General features: G+C 33.4%; 1 protein-coding gene across 1 annotated transcript in view; it reads left to right on the forward strand.

Annotated features, from left to right (window-relative positions):
* Positions 1-24,032, forward strand: part of LOC134839270 (radial spoke head protein 4 homolog A-like) — a 437,773-nt gene that overhangs the window by 409,727 nt on the left and 4,014 nt on the right. Inside the window, exon 2 of the mRNA XM_063854768.1 lies at positions 22,148-22,387. Coding sequence (XP_063710838.1) covers positions 22,160-22,387 — 228 coding nt within the window. The 5' untranslated portion in view covers positions 22,148-22,159. The remainder of the gene's footprint in view (positions 1-22,147; positions 22,388-24,032) is intronic.

A 24,032-nucleotide genomic window follows, 5' to 3' on the forward strand; every position in this document is an offset into this window, starting at 1 on the left:
GAAATGACGCCTCATCACCTGATTTTTCTCAAAAACAAGGATCAAAATGAATGTAGAAACACAACATAGCCAAAAGGGATCTCTTTAACTATCCCTCTTTTTTAAAGAGGGGGGATTCCTTATTAGGTGCAAAATCGCTTTTGGCTAACCGTTGAAACATTTCATTATAAGGGTGGCAATTTTTTACTAAGTAACAAAGAGGGGGGGGGGGGGGGGGGGGTGGTTGATAAAAAAAGATCCGCCAAACGTTGAGTAGCTCACTGCAAAGTCTGTCGATCATATTACGTAAATATTTCATAATTATTTGGCAACTGCTGAAGTTTCAACCTCTATAACTACTTCTGCTCAAAACTCTGTTCAAAAATACTTTAGCTTATTAGCTTCATTATTTCTGCGTCTTTCTCTGGCTTATTCGGCTCATTTTCTGCTGTGACAATGATTTATGTTCGTTCATTTGTTTGAAAGGTTACGCTTGAAATTTTTTCCAGTTAAAAAGCAATTGATTTTTGACTCTATACATTTCTAGCTTAAGACTTCTCGGATACAGAACAATTTTCAAAATTCTTAAAAGGGAATAAATAACTTGATTGGTTTAAAAATAAACGATGGGGTGATTCGGGGAGGTTCAACGATTTTCAGGGATGTCCAGGTATACAACAGGGGTGGTTTATCATTGTAATTTGCATCCATGTTTCATAGATGAATCGAAGAAATGACATCCATGTTTCAGCCATGATTCATCGATGAAACCTCAGTGCAACATGCATCCATTTTTCAAAGATGAGACATGGATGAACAACGTTAAAGTAGCAATGCAACTTGAATGATGCATAGATGCAAAAAAATATGATATATTTCTGAGTTGCGTCTATGATACAATTCTGAATTGCAAAGCAACTTCAACCCGGGAGTCAAGAGATCCCTAAACTAAAAAGATATACAAGCGAAACTTCCTGTTTGATGCAGAAATACAATGGGCCGCTGTGATGACCCAATAAACACTTATCACGGCTCCTCCACAAAATACGTTCTTGTCAGTAAAAGCAATCATCGCAAAGAACCGTTTGTCTTGTGTAGCCGTGTTGCCATTAACAATCGAGGATATTTCTGCATTTCGAAGAGATTTGTGAGCGTCCAGAGAGCCAAAAGAGTCCAAAAAAGTATCAGTTTCTAAGCTGACCTGATGGGCAAACACACCGGTAATTATGAATAGAAGCAAAACTGAGAAAACCATAATTTATATTGGGATCAGACGAAATTTGAAGCTGTATTTGAGAGATTTAATTTTACTAGAAACTTTATTTGAAATTGTCCTGATGGTGATTATAACCTTCAAACAACTCAAACTTAATTGGAATGAAAACTTATTGGCCCTGATTTTGTTTGCTGAATAATCAAAAAGATTTAGATTATGACTACGAGCACAAAATATACAACATAATTTATCCAATAAATATTATGAATTTTATAATAGCCTGCAACTAAATTTGTTTCGAGGTTAATAAAGTATTTGTGGAAACCTAAGAGAAGAATGACCCGAAATCGGTTCCAAACTGAAAAATCAAAACTGAACCTTGAATTTAGCTTCTGCCACTCTAAAAAACTAAAACTAATTTTTGCCGAGGACATTTTTTTTAAGAAATGCAAGTTTCTTAAATAACTCTCGCAGGGGATTGATGATGGTTCCATATTCAAATAATTTTACTTGTGATCCGCATGCAAAAACCAAACAAATCGCAGTGCAAAGAAAATCGTTTCCCAACAATCCAATTGTTAGCAAATTTAAATGCAGAAATGAACAAGAACAAGACTGCTCGTATATCAGGGCAAAGCCCTGAATGTTCCGACTATCCTTTAATTCATATCAAATATTTTTGGGAAAAGAAGATAATGAAAATCCATAATTTTTTTGACAAAATCAAAGTGTGAAATTAGCTAGCTTCAATTCCTTTTGCTAGCCTCAATTCAGTTTGGAGCAATTTTGTCGTGCGGGATAAATCGCCATGCATAAATAATTCGCGTTACGCTCTCAGCATTATCAATAAACTCTTCAAAGCGCGTATAGTTTTGTCCAGAACTTGGCCAACTTGGCAATTTTTAAACCCCCGAATCTTTACAAAAAATAATCAGAGGTTAAATTTGAACTCAGGGAGTCATTGTCTTCTATGAGATGTAAAGCAATTGGTTAAAAACTATTATTTTGACGGGCGAAAATTGGTTGAATAAAAAAAATACACTGAACTTCGAAAGTCGGATCAAAAAGACGCTTCCTAATGTTCAGTTTTACAACAATTGAAACAATACTTTAGCAGATGCAACTTCAATTTGACAACTTTTGAGCTAAATTTTCTTCCTTCACTGCATAAAAAATTGTCCTCTCTCAAAATATTTTATAAGATTAACCGAAGCATTCTGTGATATCAGCACATTAAATGGCGATTTTTATTTAAAAATGAGCTGTTGTAAAAAGAAGCATTCTGTGATATCAGCACATTAAATGGCGATTTTTATTTAATTAACCGAAGCATTCTGTGATATCAGCACATTAAATGGCGATTTTTATTTAAAAATGAGCTGTTGTAAACAATTTGTTCACATTGAAAATACCAACAAACGAACTGTTCGGCTCTTCAAGGAGAACCACTGTTGTCCTGCAGGGCACAACAGTTATTATCTATAAAGAGCTGAGCTGCTCGTGTTTTGGTAATTCCCTCGTGGACAGATCAATGTGACAAAAACTCTAACCAAACAAAATTTTTGTCGTCTGCAGTTGGGCTTCTCGTGTAATTTTGTATTTTTTCAGAATTTTTCTATGTATTTCGGTCGCGGTTTTGAACTATCAAGTATGAGTAAAGGAAAAAAATGTTAACACTATGTTCCCCTTAAGTTCTCTCGGATAAATCTTGGTTCGTTTTTTTTTGCTTTTCACGCAAAATCAGCCATCACAAATAATCATCGGAGTTAGTTGAGTAATATATCATATGAAATCCCTTTTTAAATCCCATTAAAAAACATCCAAAAAAGCTCTTCAATCGAGAAAAACCGTTCTGAACTTTTTGATTTTTCGTCTGATTTCGAACGAGTTATGTCAGCAAACACGCTTACAATAGCTTATTTTAAGCCACAATTAAACCAAAAAAACGTAATTTTAGTCAGTAAAGTTAGTTTTTTTTCAGTATTTTAGCGCCTTTTTGGAATTAAAAACTTTGAAAACTCACAAAAAACTGCGCAAACCCGAATTGCTTATTTTATTGATATTGTTGATTAACTAAGTTCTAGTTCTTCGCTTAGGTCTTTTTTATCACACCACTCAAAAACAACGACACCACTCGACACCACTCAAAACGACACCACTCAAAAAAAATTCGATGTATCTCTTACGGTCGGAACATTCTGTGCTACTTCCACAGAAACCAGTTATCCTTGTTTTACCTAGTAAAACTTCTAAAGATTTTATTTTGAATTTGAAATGAACATAAAATAAGACAAAAGACTTCTTTTAACTTTCGTTTTTTGTGAATTGGTTACTCAGGTAGAGGAAAAACGCATAACTATTTTCGATTGAAATTGTATGCAATAACTCTTACTTCAACCTGTCAATGCGAATCAACTTGTCAATGCACTACATTGCAAAGCAAGTCGTAACGTCCTTACATGAATTATTTTAGGACACAATAACTGTAAACAATCTATTTGTATAAAGATTAGCAAATAAGAGATTTTGTTCAACAAAAAACGATGACAAACCGAAAACAGGCAGCGTTGTCGCGCTTTGCGATGCGTTCTAGATGCGTTTTCTTCGGACAAACAAATCTGCTCCTATCAGAGGGACGCCCTAAATGTTCCGACTGCCTTATAAGCTCTATGAAGCAGTGCGTTCGCTTTATAACAATTATAACAATTGATGAAAAAAAAAAATTCTTTTGCTATTGAGATTTTGTTAAAAATGAAATCCTATAGTGTACAAAGTGATAGATTTCGGTCCTTGTAACATAGTAGTTTTGACAATAGCCTGCTTGGAGTGCAGCCAGTATTTAGACAGCCGCGTATTCATACTCGTCAGTATTTAGACAAATGCTGTATGAACCAATCAGAATCGAGAAAAGACATAAATAATCCAAAATAAATAATAATTGTTTATTTATTTCTTCTTTGTCTCGATTCTGATTGGTTGAAACAGTATTTGTCTAAATACTGACCAGTCTGAATACGCGGTTGTCTAAATACTGATATGTAACCAGCCTGCTTCAACCAAATTGGAACGATTTCTAAGACGGACTAAATCTCCGCTTACGCGTTAATAGCGCGAAATATATCACAGGTAAAAACAAATTTTACGGTTGAAAAGAGCTTAGAACAACAATACCTTTCAGATGACATAAAGATTTCCGTCAAAAAAGGCTAGTTAAAAAGCCGAAATTTGTCCGAAGAAAAAAAAACACCCCGAGCACAAATATTCTTTCACTTTCTTCGAAAGTCGGAACAAAAATCAATGCATTTAACAGGGGACGCATTCAAGGTCGAAACTTTGTGCTTATTTGTAATTAGGAGCAAATCATCTCTAGCCCTGTACAGGTGTTCAAGATTAATCAGGTTTTTTATTTCGTATTAGGTTATTTGCATTTGATTTTCATGAAAACGAATGAATTCGACGACTTTAAAGGAGTATAATTCGACTCTGTTTTTGAAGGAGTATAATAATCGCCAAAAAGACCAATGGATTATTTTACCCTTAAAACAGTTATTATACATTTAAGCTGATTTAATGCATGGAGCTGTAGATAGCAGCATATAGTCTTAAGTCCATCCGGTCTAGGTCAATTCTTTGCTAGTTCAATTTATCAAAGACTACTTGACCTTCACTTTCTGTAACTAGTTGGATGCCACTATCAATCATGCTTCCCATTTTTTTCCGATTGTTCACAATTGTGGAGGATTCAACTGAAAATTTTTGGACATTCTTCTGAAAATGAGTGAAAACATGTTGGTGAAGATTTGGACTAATTGAATTTACTTGATCAAATTAAATGTTTTCTTGCAATCAATTGACTGCAACACTTACAACAGTTCAAAATTATAGTTACGAAGTCTCCGCGTTATTTAAATTTTGATAATTTCATAGAAGGTTTTTAAAATTTTTCAGCACCCGATTTTCAAAAAAAATGAGTTCCTTAGTTATTAGTTTTCATTAACACACAATTCCAATAAGCTTTTATCCTTGAATCTTTTTCTGAAACTCGTGAAGATTGAATCTAAATAAGCAAACTGCAATATGATTTGTTGATACGAGTATAATTTCAGAGCCGTTTTAAGTGCAAAATGAAAATTAAAGGTGATACTACGATTTTTTCACTCAAATATTAAGAACTAGAATAAACATAGTCCATAATAATTTTACCCATATTTTCATCGATGCGGGTACATAATTTTTTTAGTTAGCTGCATCCAAGAGCTCTGCTGTGATTATTGCAATATTTTTTTCACAATCTAAATTTTGAATCCAGATTTTTTTGACCAAATTTTCAATTTTGTCTGAGTTTTTTAGTTTGAAAGTTGACTTGCCCGAATTTAGACGGTCAAAAGCACATAAATCCTGATTTTGACGCTATCTAATAGGTATGTTATTAATTATTATTTACCGTCGTTATGTAATTTCCGGGCAATTGTTACAGTTTTAGGGCTATGGATTTCTTATGGATGAGTAATTGTAAAATTGATTTTGATACGCTATGGATGCAGACATAAGGTAAAAAAAACAGTGTGAACTTCGGGTGTTTGATTTGAGTTGAGTTGAGTGTGGTTTCTGCGATTCGCTGACAACCTATGAGAGGCTCTTTGGTATTTGATATCTTCGAAAGCATCCCATATGAGAAATATTGTTCCGTTGAGAAATATGGTTTATTCGCTTTTTAAGTCGTTTTTTAATGCCCTGCTTTGGGGGAGCAATAATTGTCAGTTTATGATGTTTGCAGTCAACTTTTTTCATAAATATTGTTTTTGATATTGACAGTTTTAGCCGACTGCTTGTGGGAATTGTTTCATTATATCCGAAGCTCAACTTTGATATATATTTGCCAATTTTTTGATTAATTCATCGATTGCTTTTGAGTATTAAATATTCTGAATAATAAAACTGGCTTGATGTCAATAGTCAGCAGCTCCCGCATTTGTTCAACAAAATGTTCCGATACAATTTTAGTTTGGCTGAATCCTGAAGTCGATTTTTAGCCTAACTTTTAAGCCTTACTTTTTTAAACTACTTTTTGAGTCAAATTGGAGTTGCTTTTTAGCCTTAGTGTTTTTATAATTTTATTAGTAAGATGTGTATGTTTGATGTCTGTAGTCATTTGTTGAGCGCTCTTTGAGGGATTTTGAAAACTGGTCTGTCATGTAGGTCTCTGCTCTTGGGGAAAAATTCCTGGCCTTGGGAGTCTGGTAACTTGCTGCTGAGGTTTCTGAGCTCGAGTTAGATTTTACTTGCGTAAGAGTTATATTGATTTTTAAATCTTAATGTTAAACCTGTCAAAAATGTTTCAATGTATTTAATTAGTACTAGACAAGTAGAGAAAAACAAACCTTCTTTGTTATCAAGTACTCAAGAGAGTACCCATGAACGCAAGTTTTTGGCAGAAAATTTTTCAGATAAAGTGAATGCTGTTTTCTGCAAAGTAAAATATTTTACTTATTGGCTGGTGTTTCTGACAATTTCTGCCACAAACCTCGAAAACGTCAAAATCTTTTTTGTAACTGTAAAGACTTTTGTTTTTTTTTTGGAGCAAGACTTGTTGCTGCCATAAAAATTTATGAAAAATTGCGACCAATTGCTATCCGCTACACGTTCAGGCGCATAGCGCCTAATGAGCGGGTGGCAAGGCTCTCGTAGACCGGCAATTGTGTTTCTAGATTATTCAGGTGGGATGTGGTAATGAAAGAAGAATTGAAACTACTGAACAATTATTAGAAAAATGATAGTGCGTAATGAAAAGCCTAGTTGTTCAGTCTTGTCAAAATAGGACTTTAGTAATGCCTTTTTCGCTTTTTTAAAGAGATTTCAATTTGAAAAGCATTTTTCTTAACCTCCACGAGTTGCACAAATATACTCAGTAGTGCACTTACAGTATACATACAGTTTTTAGGGAAATTCTGTCGTTTTTCCGAAAACGGAACACAACAAGGTGACCGCGAGCCTCCACCTATGTTTGCTGGAGAAATTTATAATGCTTTTGAAAAATGTTGAATCCAAAAAAAATGAAATTATAGATGATAGAATTCAAGCGAAGTACTAAAAACAAGCGGTTGGGACTTGAAACACAGGAAAAAAACCATGCTTTGAGTATAACACAAAAACTTGTGAGCTATGATTTCTAGGGTTGACCACAAGTATCCAGCGCAATTCAGTCGTTTTCAACAATAATGGTCGGAATAATGTCCAAGTCATTTTAAAAAAGAAAATAAAAAAACAAAACAAAAGAAAAAATTTTAGGCTACCCCATAGGCAATTTTTGTCGCAAAAAGTTTTTCAAAGAAAAAATAGCAGAAATGGCATGAAGGACAAAAAATACTGACAAATCGGATGCTCATTATGGTTTTTACTCCCAAAAAATTGATTTGCCATGCTGAAATTTCTTTTCTGGCCTACAATTCTTTTTTTTGGTACAGAGTTTTTGAGGCGGTACAATCAAATTTCGAGAAGGTCATTATGTAGGTAGAAAAAATGTTGTCAGAGATTTTAAATGTTTTTTGAAAACGATTAACAATTAGGTCTTGAGCCTTATTGCCAAAAAAGTGAGTTGTTTTCTAGGACTAACAGCAATTACGCAATACCGTTTAATCTGTCCTGTGGAGTTGATAAATTTGATTCCAGATGTTTTCTGTATTTTATCTTTTCATCTAAGTTTACGGTGAAAACATAGCCAGATTGGGAAAAATTTTAAAGAATACTGACAAACTTTTACGATTGGTGAAGTTGATTTTCAGAAAAAATTTATAGTCAGATAACTTATTTTTTTTCGAGCGGTTCTCCCGCCAGCCAAAAAGGTTACGTGGGTGTTTCCTCCGCTCCCCTTTTTTCGCTTGTTTAGCTTCTGCATTAGGAGTGAAAATGGGTTTCGATTGAGAGGATGGAACATATATATGATGAACAAAAATTTTGGTTGGATTCAGCAAAAAAAGATAAAACTCCGAAATATGAAACTCAAATTATGAGACAGAGTTAATCTTTTTTAGCAAATTTTGTCGTATTATTTAGAAATTAGAGTCTACAGATGTAAACCCATTCAATTTTTACTGGGATAATTTCGGATCGCAACGGTTGAATATCATCCCATGTAAATATTTGCGATTAAAATTCATAAATCAGGAGCTTAAAATTGTTTTTGGGATCCATCTAGGTTCATAAAATTGTTGAAAAAAGTTAGTTTCTTTTGCGAAAAAATTGTTAGCGAAGGTGAATGGCAGTGAATATCATATCTTGTCTGTAAAGTGGAGCTGTATTCTCTTTGCAATCAAAATGGAATGTCCTTGCAAAGTCCTTTGTCGCCACAAGTCACAGTCCTCCGCTTTAAGTGCCAGGCAACTCTGTAAAGTGGAGGGATATTCTCTATGCAATCAAAATGGAATGTCCTTGCAAAGGCAATTTTCACCACAAATCACATTCCTCCTGGTTAAGAGCCAGGACAACTCCACAGGACAGATCAGAAGTTACGAGATAGTTTCACACTTGTAACATGGTAGACTTCCTATTCCTTGGTAGAATCAACTCACCTTCAATCTGTTAAATAGGTGAAAAATCACAAAATTGAGCAATTTAGAGACATAAATGAGTTGACGTTTTTTTTCAACAAAAAGCTCGTCAAACTTAGGTTGATGCCCGCCCTCACTCTTATGTTTTTAGTAAGCACTGTAAGAATTTGAGCATATGTTCCGAGGAAACCAGGACAGGTAGTTTTTTGCGGCTAAACTTCTCGCAGAACAAAATGTAAGACATGGGTTGTAAAAACGAGTGCTTTTTAACGATAAAGAATTCACGGAAAAAAACTTATTCGTTGAGCCAGGGGATCGTAAATTTTGCCTACCTTGAGTGTCGGATAGATCACTAGTGTCAAATGAGTTCAATCGTTCCGAGTTATTTTCATGTGCCAGTCGGTCTTAACTTGAGAACTTTCCGCTTTCCTTGTCTTGATAGCTTTTTGCATTTTTTTTGACGTTATCGATAGGGTAGAAAGGTGTCATTCCTGATAGAGTTGGAGTGATTTCGAAACGGTTTCTGTGAAAGCAAAAACTTTACCAATGCACATTGGACGATTAAACTTGAAAATTTTCTTTTGAAACGATTTGTCGCTTCCAAAAATTTATTGAAGCAATAAAAAGATTCTTTGGTTGTTCAAGTTATGGCACTATTAATGTGAAAACTGTTTTCGAAGACACTTGTTACTTGTAGAGCCAAGTGAACGAAATGGCAGCCTAATATAGGTATCTGATAGAACCAAAGCGTCGTATTAGGTCAATGTTTTTGACTTTCTCCTAACTCCTGTTTTCTCTGTGCAGAATTTATTTTTCTCAATCTGCATGTTTTAGTTTTTAAAGATCCTACTCTCTTTGATTTGCTTTACATTATATTTTCTTTAATTTATGAAATTCCATTGGTTTTTTGAGTAGGTGAAATATTGAAATAAATAGTGTAGATACCTCGGTTACCATGTTGATTGCTGACCTTCTGATTCAATTCAAATATTTGCCTTTGGTTGAATTACAATTATAGTTTCAGAAACAAACTAACCTGATGTATTTGAAATTTATAATTTGATTTTGTTGTTTTCGGTTTTCATTTCAATTAACCTGACTTTAACCTTTACGTAGTTTTATGATTTTTTGAGATTCGCATTTACTTTCATAAGGAGTAATTTTTGTTGCGAACTCAGTAGTGGTAGTTTTATGAGACAGAGTATCTCCTTGCAATACAGGTTGCAAAAGCAGCCTGTTAACTCGGCACTATGGAACAAAAAACCCTTTTCAAAGTTTTTTCTGATTAAAGGGCCAAGACAGCGATAACACATACTAGTACAAGTATCTGATAGACATAAAGCCCCAAAATAAGTAAACTTTTCTATAATATTTCTCTGCGATTTTTGTGCAGGTAATTTTTGCCAGTCTGGTTGGGTTCCTTCTCAAATAAATGATTACCTTTGTTTTCCTTCGCGCTTTATTTTTCTCTTAATTCTGAAACACCAGTTTTTTGACCAGGTGAAAGCATTACTGAAGTAGTTTCAATTGCAGGATAGTATCTGATTTTTTTTTGAAAATCATTGAAAAAATAATCCAAAAATTGTGGATATTTTCATTTATTTGAGTTTGATTCTCCTATAGGGACAACAAATTTCCAGTTGCATTTGTTCAGAAAAAAACAGAGGAGAGCATTCTTAAAATGAATACTTTAAAAGTTCCGGAGAAGAATCACAGTAATGGCAAATGTTTTGTTTTACTAAATAAGGTTCCAAAATGCGTGTCTGGTCCAGAACATTTTTCAATTTGAACAAAAAAAACCCACACGTACATATTGTATTGACCCCATGTCCCTTCGAAAAATGGATCAGGCCATAAGCCTCACAACTCAAGTTTTTTGACAAACTAAACACTCGTAACAAAAGATAAACTCTGATATGTCAGTTCATTTATCAAGCAAAAAAAAACCTTTTAATCTTTTTAGGATTTTGAAGGAACAGTTCTGTGTTTAACCTATGGCTACAAAACATTTTTGTCATAACTCACTCAAGTAGCAGAACCAGTTTTTGATAAAAAAAGTTTTGCAAATTGTTGATAATTGAATATTCGATAGACCTGTCGTTTCTAAGTAAGATATCCAGTAAAACCCATGATCCAAAAAAATTATCAGAGTATACCTACTATTCATCAAATATTTGCCGCCACTGAAAACAGTGTAATGTATGTTATTTCGAACATCAAGTTGTCATATTTTTGATCTTCAACTGTTTCTTGACATAATTAACAAATTAACAAGTTTCCGAAATACTTTTTCAATTATTAATTCCACAATCATTTATCGCGTAATAAGAAAAAAATTGGGAAAAACGTAAGCTAAGAATGTGACAATTTTGCATTCAAAGACTTGTTTTGGTAAATTTGACCTTAGTTTTTTGCTTCCGCTTCAAGCAAGTGCATGGAACAAAACACGCGGCTCTTAACTTGTTCTGCACTTTTGAATAGTGATAGGTCTCCATTGACACATTAATTTCTAGCTGCGTTTGCTCGCAGTAGATTTGCACGAAGCGTAAATTTCTCAATTAATCTTATTTTTCTAAGGCATCCAATATTATCAGCATCTGAAAATAGTTCTAGATGAGTTTCACGGAAAACTTCGATTTCTTTGTTCTGGCTTGTTTTACTTAGAGGCAGCTCCATGAGCAAAATGAAAAAGCGAATAAAAGACAACCATCCTTGCAACGCGATACGTGACAATGCTTGGTATCAAGAACCTGCTAGTTTAAAATAAGCTTTTGTGTTCAGGTTTAGAACATTGTTAGCTTTAGATGCAAGCAAATCAAAATTTCAACCTCACAAATATAATTCGATTCTGCCAAAAGCTATCAGAAAGACAAATTTCACAATACAATCTAATTTTTTTTACAAATGTTTCAGAAGTATATTTGATTTTTTGAAACTTTCGTCTAACAGACAAAATGAGCGTATAGGGCTTTTTTGATGAATTTGCACGTGTCTTTTATGAAATTGCATATTACATGAGGTTAGGTTTTAGCATTATTGTTCAACAATTCTTTAATCCAAATTTTGGTTCGTATTTGCTTCTCTTAGGCAATAGTTTATGATTGCAAGTAATGTTTGAATTAAACAGGAAAAATTTGCAAAAAGAAAGTGTAGAAACTGATCATTTTAGCCAAAGTACTACTATAATCATCAATAAAATTTCCTGTTTAAGCCAAAAAAAGTTCCATCTGGTGCAGGAGTTTTAGATATTTTTTTTACCGCATTTAAACTTTCTGAGTCGGTGAATGGCTGGTACAACTTAGGGAGAAGATCATCAAGTGTCAAAAAAAGTTACCATCTTTTGTATCCTTTTCAAAGAATAGAAGAGTTTTCTGAATTCTGTGTGTTAAGAAGCTTCAAAGCTCTTTCAAAACTCTACTGAAGAGTTCCCTTTATTTTCTGAAAACTGATTAGTTAGTTTTCTGCAAAATTCTGCAGTATCGCTAATACAAAACGATAACTTTTTTGTCAGCTTTGAAACAGTTTTTGAAATGTTGGAATTGAAATGATGTTTTAAAATGAATAATTCTGGAAATTCAAAATTCTTTTTATTATCATCAATCCATTTTAGCAGATCTCACACAAAACTGAAACTATAATATGCGTCGTGAAACTTTTTGAACAAATACTTCTGCAGTCTTTGTCTGATAAGACGCGTGTTATGATTTAAAATTGAATGCGTGTTATCATCTAAAATTGTTTCGTTCAATTTCCAGTAGCTAGGTCCATTAAAAACTGGGGTCTTTCAAAAAATGCAACAAAAATGATCGGATAGCGAAGTCAAAATTTATGAAGTAGAATCAGAGTCGTTTTGAATTTTCATAAAAAATTTAATCCAGAACAAAAATAATTGCTTCGAAGTTTTAGTTTTCTTGTCATAATGGGAAAAGTACATTGTACGTTTTCCTCTGCGAAGTCCAAGAATTGAAATTTATCTAAAAATTGGTGCTTCAGCGTTTGAATGTCCTAACTCGAGCGGTTTTTGGACTCAAGTTAGTAGTAAAAAAAAACCAGCCCCGTTTTTGGGGTTGACCTTGTGGTCTGGGAATACTGAGACCCAGCCATGAGCCCTCCGTTTTTGAATGCAGCTGAGTGTACTTGCGCGTTTCGGTAACGATTTTGTCGACCTGATTTCACGAGAACCGCTTCAAACTGGCTATGGCAGAGGTTTTTAAAAGCACGTAATCCTCTACCTAACTGCTAGTCAGTCATTTTAGGTTCTACCCTTTGTTGTCGGTAAAATCTTCCGGACGAACGTTATATCTAGAGAAAATTTGGAATGCAAGCAGAGGTTTATCTGCAGGTTTTTTTAGAGACCAGAGTTATCCGCTTTTTTTCATATAATTTTTTTAAATTGGAAATGTTAGTGTAATCATGGAAGTCTACAATCTGATTGCAGATATCCAAGTCTGCAATTTTCATCGAATTGAACAATTTATCCGAATATTGACCACGGACATACTCTGAGCCAAGGAACTGCAATTTTGGAAATGTTTAACAATAATGTTTTCGCCTTTGAGAAAGATGTCGCAGTATATTTTCAAACAAATTTAAAGTTTCTTTGTTTCGTAAAACCTTCCTCCTCGACAATTTCAGATAAAAAAAGTCGAAGAAAAAGCGCCAAAATGGAATGTTGATGACAAATAAGCCAATCCAATTATGGCTTTCAAACCGTACAATAAGTTAAAGCGAGCATATTTCTGTCTTGTTTTCCATATTCTGTCTTGTTTTCCATGTAAAATTTACCTTTTAACCGTAAACATGGAATGTGAAAAAAAATATTTGCACACCCTCCCTTATTTTGAAGGATTGCATTCAGGAAATGTTTGACCAGTTACTTTTAAGATTTTCCTCAGTTTCACTTTGGAAAGTCACTTCCAGTACAACTCGCCCAGTGTAAACTTTTTCACCAGAATCTTCAGCTTTCTCGCGATATTATTGTGATGTAGTGATTAATTCCAATTGGTAGTTGCAGAACTTTGACAGCAGATAGGTCGTTACACACAAATGGCAGATTTGTGGTTTTGACCTCGAACAATTTCCCGGTAGTTATTTTTCGGTAATCACATTGGGAGGTAATACTATGATAGAGTGGTCCCTTGAAAATAACCAAGACCCTTGAGAATAAGTCTCCCTCGGCTCTGAAATGTTTAACAATAATGTTTTCGCCTTTCAGAAAGATGTTGCAGTATATTTTCAAACAAATTTAAAGTTTCTTTGTTTCGTAAAACCTTCCTCCTCGACATTTTCAGATAAAAAAGTCGAAGAAAAAGCGCCAAAATGGAATGTTGATGACAAATAAGCCAATCCAATTATGGCTTTCGAACCGTACAATAAGTTAAAGCGAGCATATTTCTCTATATAAAGAGTATAGTTATTACATTTTTTAATCTGAAAGGTTTCTGACTCAACATATTTCGCCAGATTTTTGAAATGAACAACTTATTAACAAACTTGTTATCAAAATTATAACATGCGAAATGCATGCGGGACCTGTCTATCATAGTTGCGTTTTTGAGGGACCACTTTATCACAGTTGTACCCATTAGGAATATAGTTCTGCCCTACAGTAGCAGTCTATGACCCTTTATGATTGAGATAAATCGTTCTGATTCTAGGGCTGCGACAACCGTGAAAGTTTCTATTGTCTCTGTTGATTGTAGATGTTTTAACAATCGTGTTTTTTCCTCTCATATTAATTGGAAACTGTTTGAGTTTTTTAGTAGCGCAATTTCCGTAGATCTTTTCCATTTTATGTCTAGTATTTAATTTTGGGCTCTTTTCCGGTTTCCCCATTTTAAAATACCGAGTCTTATGTGTGTTTCATGTGTTATTACGGCTAAATACGTGATACTACGCTGTAAAGTATGAAGAACATATTTGTTCAAAATTGTCGATTTATTCACCACGCCAAAAAAATTTCATTGCAATAAGATATGTTAAATAAGCTTTTCAAAATTGAATTTGAAAGGGGGGAAAGAGCCTAATTTTCTTGGGAATGGCGGAATTAGTTTAGTTACCTGGATTTTCATATATTTCTTTCTGTGAGACAGATTACCCATCAGTGCTGAGTTAAAATTGATTTTTTGCTAGCTCTAGGATTTGAGTCAATCACAACTTCAAGTTCCATTAGGATTTGTGAATCTCGAAACTGTTCATCTTACATTGTTTCTCTTTGAAGGCACTTGGCTCGATACGTCAAGTTTTATTCTTTTCACTTTCATTCCTGTTGAATATCGCTTTAATATTATTTGGTTTTATAGCAGATTGTTACAAACAATTTGGACTATCTATAAAATTGTTTGTAAAGTTAAAATACCAGCTCGTTCTTAATTCTTAAAACTGACGTTTTTTTTAGTATCAGTAACTTCATATATTTTAATCAACCAATTTCTGAACTGTAACCGTTCTTGTTATGTTTTGCTTTGTTTTGTTTATTGTTTATTGCTTGTTTTCTGATGTTGTGTTTTTGTTTGATGTAACCAATGAACTTTAACCAACTTTATTATTTACACTTTGCTATACTGATGCCTCGGCTTTTTACTGTATAGTAATTCAGGTGTTCTTTCTTCTTCTTCTTCTTCTTCAAATGGTTTGAACTTTGTACAAATTCTCGTCCTCTTTTTTTTTTTTTTTTTTTTTTTTTGCAAATTGTAAATTAAATTTGTTTAGTTAAGAGTTTCATAATCAATATGGACAACAAATAACATCATATTTGTTCAATTGACATTACTTTTACCGGATACCGGGTATCCTGGTTTGTTGCTGAAGTCTTACATTTCCTTATAGTTTATATCAGAAGGCGCAATTTGTATTTCTCATCTTCCATACTTCCCATGACACAAATGTTTGCAAGTTGATTTTCCATGACGTCGATGATTTTGAATATGCACCACGAATAACCGAAACAACATACTTAAGTCTTGCAATGTTGGTTGATACAAAAACGTCACGCCAATTATTAATCTGTAATATGTTTCTTGAAGGTTGTAGCGAGGGACAACTGAAAATTAGGTGTTCGAATGTTTCGCATTCTAAATTACAATACAAACATTCCGGGGCATTCTCGAGAAATAAAAACCACCGCTTTTCTCGATCTTTAAAAACAGCGTATGCAAATTTATAAAGAAAGTTTTTTTCCCATACATCAAGCATTGAATTTTTCCAAACTTTGCCTGTAAATTTAATCAATTCTTCTTCTGAACAGAGGTAACGGTTCGCTGCAAAACCCAAGCGGGAAATCGCAGCTCGATAAAAACTACAGTTTTGTAAGCAGAAATAATAAACATCTCGCGATTTTGTCTGTATTGTTATAATTAAACGGCTATTGGTACTGTTTGAAAATATTGCAAAATCACTTGAACTTACTTCAATAGAGATGTTCATATTTCTCAACAAATTTTTGATTTCTTTCGTTAAAATTGAATCTGTTGGTAATAAACTATTTTGATCTGACATATCAGTAGCAAAGAAATCGATAATTTTCATACTAAAAAGTTTAAGTTGTAGGCATGGTAAACCTATCCCACCATCTAAGATGGAGTGATATAAAACTTCTTTTCTTGTGTCGAGTCTGCTTGTTTTTTTCAATTCTGTATTTAATAATTCTTGGCATTTACTAACAGTATTCAAGTTAACTGTTGTATGACGAGCCAAATGAAAAAACTTAGGGAGAACATAAACTGACAGTGTTAATGATTTGGCCCTCAAAGATTTACTTAGTGAAATTAACCCGCGATGTTTTTGAATTTGAGAACTCAACAATAGTTCAATATTTTCAATTTTTTGGGAAGTGTAAAACAAGACACCAAGTATTTTTGTTTCCTTGACTGTTTTATAGGGAGATAAATCAGGTATGGAAAACACTTCGCTTTTACTTATGTTAATCATCATTTGAGTTTGTTTGCAAAATGTATCGATTAAGCGAAACAACCTGTCAATACATCGGATTTTGATAAGGCAAGTTATGTCGTCTGCATATGAAACTAGATTGGGGCACAATATTCTGAAACCTTCAATTGCTTCTGTAGATTTAATTGCTTGAAGAAGGGGTTCGATAAAAACTATGAATAAAAATGCGGAAAGAGGGCAACCTTGTCTCACACCGCGATGAATTTTGAAGCTGGCTGATAAAAAACCATTTATCTCAATTACTGCTTTTGAGTCTAAATACAAAGTTTCAATAGCTCAAACTGAAAACTCATCAAGGTTTAACCCTTTCAAAATTTTGATGAGAAGTGATCTGTCAACTCTGTCAAATGCTTTAGAAAAGTCTAATTTTACAGCACATGAACCTCGGGTAGCCAATCGTTCTGGAGTAATCGCTTTTTTCAACTTTCGTATTGCTGTGTGCATTTGTCTTCCAGGCAAATACGCGTGCTGATGGTTTTTTACAACTTTGCAAAGGTCATTTTTAATTCGATTACAGACTACGTGGGCAAAGATTTTCGCGTCAGTATTCATAAGGCTGATGGGGCGAAAATCTTGTACCTCTATGGAATTTTCAGATTTCGGGAGCAGTTTGATTATTGCTAAATAAAAACTGTTTGGAAGTTTTCCACCATGAACAAAATGATTAAAAACTTTAGCTAAAATTGAACAAAACTCATCCGTGAAAGTCTTGTACAGCTTAGAAGTAAGGCCGTCTGGTCCAGGCGAGCTTTTCAAATTCAATTTGTTTATAGCCAAGTGAATTTCATCTTCTGTAAAGTAATTATAGCCATCATTCTCATTTTTTTTCGAGTTTATTTTTTGATAAAAAATCTTTAGTAGTTGATCGGAGTCTGTTGTAGAACTATTTGAAAAAATATTTGAAAAATACTTTCGAAATTGATTAAGAATATCTTCATCCGTATGATAAACGTTCTGATCCACTTGAATTCGCTTGATTGAGTTAATTGTGTTCTTTGATGTCCATTGACTACAAAATTTGGGAACACCGTCGAATGTATAGCTGAGAGTTTTCTGAATTTTTCGATAATCTGAAAAATCTTTTTCCTTGGAAACTTTTTGAAGTTGTTCCAGCACCAAATGATATTTTTCAATCAAATTAGGATTCGGACCTTTTCCGCTGTGAATGGAATCTCTGAGAACATTTTCGTGATACTTCAATAAATTAAGTTCTTTCTGATCTACACGCTTTTTGTTCTCTTGAATAAACCTCAGAAGGTCACGAAAATTGTGCTTAAAGTTTTCGTAACTACTTGGTGATTCATTTTCGTAAAAGTTTTTTAGGTCTTCACGAATTAAGCTGGCGTTGTTGTTTAAAATTTCTTCATTTAATTTCCAGTAACTAGGGCCGCGCTGATACAAGTTAGATGGCTTAACAAAAACGTGTAAGAGCAAATGATCAGATATTGATATCTGAATGCTTTGCATAGAATCATACTCTGTTTCGAATTTTATGAAAACATAATCTATGCGTGCAAAAGTTTTATGTTGTTTGTCATAATGTGTATAATCACAAAAATCATTCTTGAGTGCAAAATCAACAAAACCAAAACAGTCAAGAATTTGTTCTTTGAGGTGGGTAAATCGTTTGATACGTGCATCATTTAACTTAAGTATTGAAGAACTGTTAATATTATCATAACTCAGCGCATTAAAGTCACCCATCATGATAATTTTCGATTTGTTAGGTAAAAATCTGATGCTTAATTTCAGGGAATTCAAAGTTGCTCGGAATGAAATTGGGTTCGCATAAACGTTGACAACAAACCAATCAAGTTTGACAAACTTTAACAATTGAAAACCTGTACTTGAAGCAATTCTTTTTGCAGGACTCAAGTTTGATGACCATAACGTTAAGAAACCACCAGAATTATTTGAGCCCGGTATGAAATCGAATAAAACATTATATTTATCCAGTAAACTCAAATGTATATTTGTAAGTTTCGATATTTTTGCTTCCTGAATGCACAAAATGAAACTGGGCGATTTTTTTAAAACTTGGCATTTTTTGATAAGTGAGTGTAATTTAGCTGGATTTCCTATGCTAAAAATATTAACGGAAAAAATATCTGGTTTTTCGCACATAGAAATTTTTGCTAAAACTTCCCTGGAACCAAGTCTTCTCCGTTATTTTTAGATTTCATTTTTGGCCCTTTCTTTCGTGTTAAAACTGACCAAGAGGTTGGTGAAGTTTCACGCTCTCTTTTTGTAAGCATTCTTCCGTCAGAGGAACATTTTCGTTTGTTATTTTCGATATTTAAATTGTCTTTTTTTTCTTTTGCAGAGTAAGAATGAAAATCTACGACCTGATTGTTGAGAACCTCATCCTTTTGTTTTTCTTCGCTTGGAGTAGCTGCACTGTTTGTTTTAGATTCATCAATCGAAACTCCAGATGGTGGTGCTTCAACATTCTTATCTTCTTCATTTTCGGTACCATTACAAAACTTATCGCTTGTTGTTTCGTCATCGTTTTTCTCGTCGCTGGCATTATTGGAGCTTGGTTTTTGTGGGTAGTGATTATTTGGATTTTTGGTTATTTGGTTTCCTATGTTGCACCAATCATCGTAATGACCTTTTTCTTGGCGTCCAGACATCTTGCATTTGTGACATTCATGTAGTGAAGGTATGTGAAACGAGATTTCTACACCTTCCCACATTTTGAAGCCATCCATTCTCGATTTATAAGACCAGTCCTTCAGCTTTTTCTCTTGTTCTTCGTTTTGTATTTTAACTTCTAAAATTGCTCTTCCTGTGTAAACATACTGACCCGGTTCAGTTACGATACAGGTCTCACGTTGGAATATGGGGCTATGAATTATGTCTTCTGGCAATTGGAGAATTAATTTCGCTTCGATATCGTTGCATACATAAGGCAAGTTTGACAATTTGATTTTTGCTAGTTTAGGGTAAATGTTCTTGGGTCCTCAAAAGTCGAACTACAGATTAGTCTAAATTTTGTTTTGATTTTTTTTCATTTATCATTTTTCGTTATTAGAATGTCGGTAAAGACTTACATGTACATTTAAAAAAAAAAAAATTCCAATTGAACAGTTTCTTAATTGTTCAATGAATTCTTCCCTTTTTCTATCGGAAATTTAAAGTATATTTTTTCATTTTGTTCGAAGTAATGTGAATTAATTTTTCTATACCGTGATGTTATTTTTACCCGTTGTCACTTTTTTTCTTTTGAGACCCATTTTTTATAAATACGCGCAGGGTTTTTAGTGCGGGTTCTTTTTTAAACGGTAGAAGAACTGAGGTTTTTTTAAGCCAATTTAGGGTTTTTTCACCTTTTTCATTTCTCAAATTATTTCATTCAATGATTCTTATTTTTTTCTGCCTTGTTTAGTTTCCATTCTGAACGTTTATTGGCGAGTTAGAAGATGCATAGGACAAAGAAGTGCCCCTATTTGGCACTTAGGAAGAGCTCTGCGTCTGCCATGAGCAGATTGTAATAGAGCAGATTGCACAATACATATAATGCAAAATCATATTACTTGTGAATATAAAAAAATATGGCATACGCATGCTGTTGGAATTTATACTTTGTCTGCGAATAATGCTCATTTTGCTCTTCGATCCGTCGCATGAAGTATACGAGCGAAATCTCATAACGTCGAACAGCCCGATAATTTTTGTCACCATCAGACTGAATCATCGTATATTTCAATTTTTCTAGCGAGAAAAGTTTTTGGCCATACATATTCGTGGGACTTAAGTTTCCAATAAGTTTGAGAATTTATGAATTTCTGTGGCTCAAATAAATTAATCATAAATAATTAACAAGGATAGCCGGTTACTGTGCAAGTAGCAAATAATTTTCCGACAATGCAAACAAAAAATTCAAATTAGTGTAGTTTTTTCTGCGTGGTATGATAAAAGGATCAACATAAAACTAGGATTTAGGCATATTCGCAGTCGTAGTAAAATAGGCTAATTGGACAACAGTTTTTATAGAAAAATGACAAGAAAAACAAAAAATAGCAAAAACAAACCCCAAAAACTAACTTAACTCGAGTAAAACTAAGTTTTCACGGCTTAAATTAAGCATATATAAGCTATTGTAATCCTGCTCGTTCGATTATTTGCTGGAAGTTGAACCGAAAATCAGAAATTTTAAACCAGTTCTTCTCGATACTGGGACAACTTGTAAAAAAATTTGTAAAGTCGTTCGATCAGGACTGAAAGGGCTTCAATTTGTTATAACTTTCGAACCATCGATGATTATTTGTGGTACCAAATTATGCGTGGAAAACAAAAGAAAATGAAACTGAAACACACTCGAATACAAAGTTCCTCCTCATTTTTAATGGTCAGAATAATTACTGAAATATACTATTGATGACGATTTTATTTAGATTTTCTTTTTTTATTATCTTTAAGTGCTTCAGAAGTGCAGATATGATATGCTTACGTTAGATTGATTGCGCTTGCTAAGAGGAAAAGTGACGCATTGTGAGGCAGTCTTTCATTCTGATGACCTTAGACGTCTCTTCCCAATGAAATCACCCCAGTCTACATACAAAAAATATATATAACCGAGTTTTTGGATTATGTTGGAGCAATGAATTTATTATAGGATATTAATGGAAAGAGATCTATTAGATAACCTTACTTCTTTTAAAATTAACCACGTTAAAAATTGTGAGGGTCCAGGTTGACGCTCCGCGGCCCATAAAACAGTTGTTTTCCGGACGGTAAAGTTCTGTTTCATCCAGCTATGGCCAGGATTTTTGCGTAACGGAATAATTTTCAGGATACGGAAATTCATTGTTTATGGGTTATCAGATCTTAATAAAAGCGGATAGCTTAATCTCTCAATTCACGAAAATTGATATCATAATTTGCTTATTGTGTTTGTAAAGCAAAAAATTATTATTTTCATCATTTATGATTTTTAATTCTCTTGCAATTTTAATTGACCCTCAGCTGAATCGATCTCAGTTATTTTTTTGATTCGGGCATTCTGTCTTAACTTTTACGGTACAATCTAAACCAATTTGGTGTCTAATTTCTAGTCTTATAGCTTTAGTCTTATAACTTTCAAGTCTGATAGCCTTTAACTTTAATTCTAACATTTTATGAGCCGTATCGAATCGTTGCCTTTTTTTGAAATTTTTGTTTTTGTTCGTGCTGATAACTTTTAAGTTTTAGATTCCACAAAAAATCTCTTTCCACAAATTTTTTGATTTATTTTTGTTGAATTGTTTGAATACATTAACATTCTTCCATGTTTTTCAGTTTCTAGCAGTTGTGGAAAAATTTTGAATTAAATTTACAAAAATGTTTATTAAATGTGATTTTTCCATTTGTTTCTATCAATTTCATTAGTTTTGGATCGGGAGGTCTTTGAAGCTTCACTTTGCCTCGGGTTCTAATTTAACAGGGACCAATTAGTAATAGTCGGCTGTTTTTCAGATTTAAAAACATGCCTACCAACGGTGAGAAAGTGTTCCAGGAAGGTCAAACTTATCTCAAGTCAGTCAAAAACAACAAGGGAATCAACCTCTACGAGCATATATCCACAGTATTGACAAAAATTTTGGAAGAGAGACCTGCTCATGTCGTAGATATCTTCGAAGACCTGAGTCTAAATGTAAAGGAGTTGAAGTTAGCTCCGTATTCACAGGAACCAGAAGAATTATGGCTTACTCAGGTACACATTGGGGTCCTTGTGACCCCAGAATAAAATCTGGATTAAAGTTCTAATGCATCGAAAACTTTCATTTCGAAATTTATTCACTCCGACTGATGTGACCATGTATAGTTTAAACTTCAGGCTCGATATAATTGTTTAGTTTCCCCGCATTTCAATACACTTTTTGATGGCAAGTGATTTATAATCGGTACTAGACTTTTTTCCGGTTGACAACTTTGTCTAAGTTTTGAGGTGCTGTCGAGGTTGCGCTGATATGCTCGATTTCTCAAGAAGTTTCAATTGTTTCTACTTGTGCTACGATTTTATCTTCCTGTCGTAATCTGCCTGTAGAGATATTTGAATATTTTAGAAATACTGTAAACTTTTGATTTTTGTAGGTTTCTGGTTTATTCTCAATTCCTTTCGACCTACTGGTCAATATATTTTTAACATAATGCAAATATAATAGATACAACAGAAAGATTATAAGCTTACTCGCTAAAATTAAGGCAATTTGAAATTTAGCGACGAAAAATGGTTTGAAAAATATGAGCAGAATTTTTCAGCTAAGGTGTTTTAACTGAACTACTATTCAATATTTTACTTATTTGTGATTTTTTTCTGACTTGCCATAAGATCGAAGTGATGCCATAACTCATTTGATAATTATATTAAGAAAAACATACTTTCAAATAATATGTTTTGAATGTTCAATTTTTTCTTAGTCTAATAAATAATTTAGTAAGCCGATTAGTGCAATTAAGGTATTAATTCTAAATTTTTGAAATTAGGGTTTGCTTTCTGATAATGTGCTCACTAAAATAAATATGATAGAAAATGTTTTCATTAACAAAATGTCGTGTCATTTGCTTCTGAATTTTTCTTTTTCTCAGATTTTTTATACATAATTTTCAAGCTGACCTATTTTTATGTTTTTTTTAATGGAAAACCAAGTGTGTAAAGTTGTTACACTTGCGATTGTGATCACTCACAGAAGCTTTGTGGTTTTCTTTTTGCTGAGATCATTTGAGTCGGAACTATCAATTCTACTTGTGAAGTAACTGGATGCACTCATTTTCAGTCAATCTTACTGTTTCGGAATGACTTGGTAGTTAGTGATAATTGTTTCTGTTTCTGTGCCAGAAATGTTTTGAAATTTTGACTTTTGACAACTTTTTTTTTTTTGCAGTTTACCACCAATTTTTGCTTCTGCATCGAGTCCTAAACGATGTATAAAAAAATTGGATATTTCAAAATTTTTGCAATTTTGGATATTTGGAAAAAGTTTGGAAATTTGCGTAAATTTCCTTGTTTTATTTTTATATGAATGATTTATGAAGTAACAACTGCGCTACGAATTGGGTCTTGGTTTTTCAAATCTTCCGAAAATGTTGAAGAACGAATTGTTTTTTGCTCAAGAGATTGCTATATTTTGTCATAGACTGGAATTTTTGTGCTGGAATATTTCCTAACAAGCTCAAAGTTGAGACTAATGCAGCTCATCACATACAGGCTGTAGCGGCTTAAGTTGTTTTAATTGAAGCAATACTATTTTTTCTATAAATTAAAGTTCCGGTGGGTATATTGTTTTTTTCTCTGACGCAGTTACTCCATGAATAATTCATGCAGTAGAAAAAAAACATAGAAAAATATTAGACAAAAA

The sequence above is a fragment of the Symsagittifera roscoffensis genome, chromosome 2 (assembly GCF_963678635.1).
Source record: "Symsagittifera roscoffensis chromosome 2, txSymRosc1.1, whole genome shotgun sequence".
In the NCBI taxonomy this organism is placed as follows: domain Eukaryota; kingdom Metazoa; phylum Xenacoelomorpha; order Acoela; family Convolutidae; genus Symsagittifera; species Symsagittifera roscoffensis.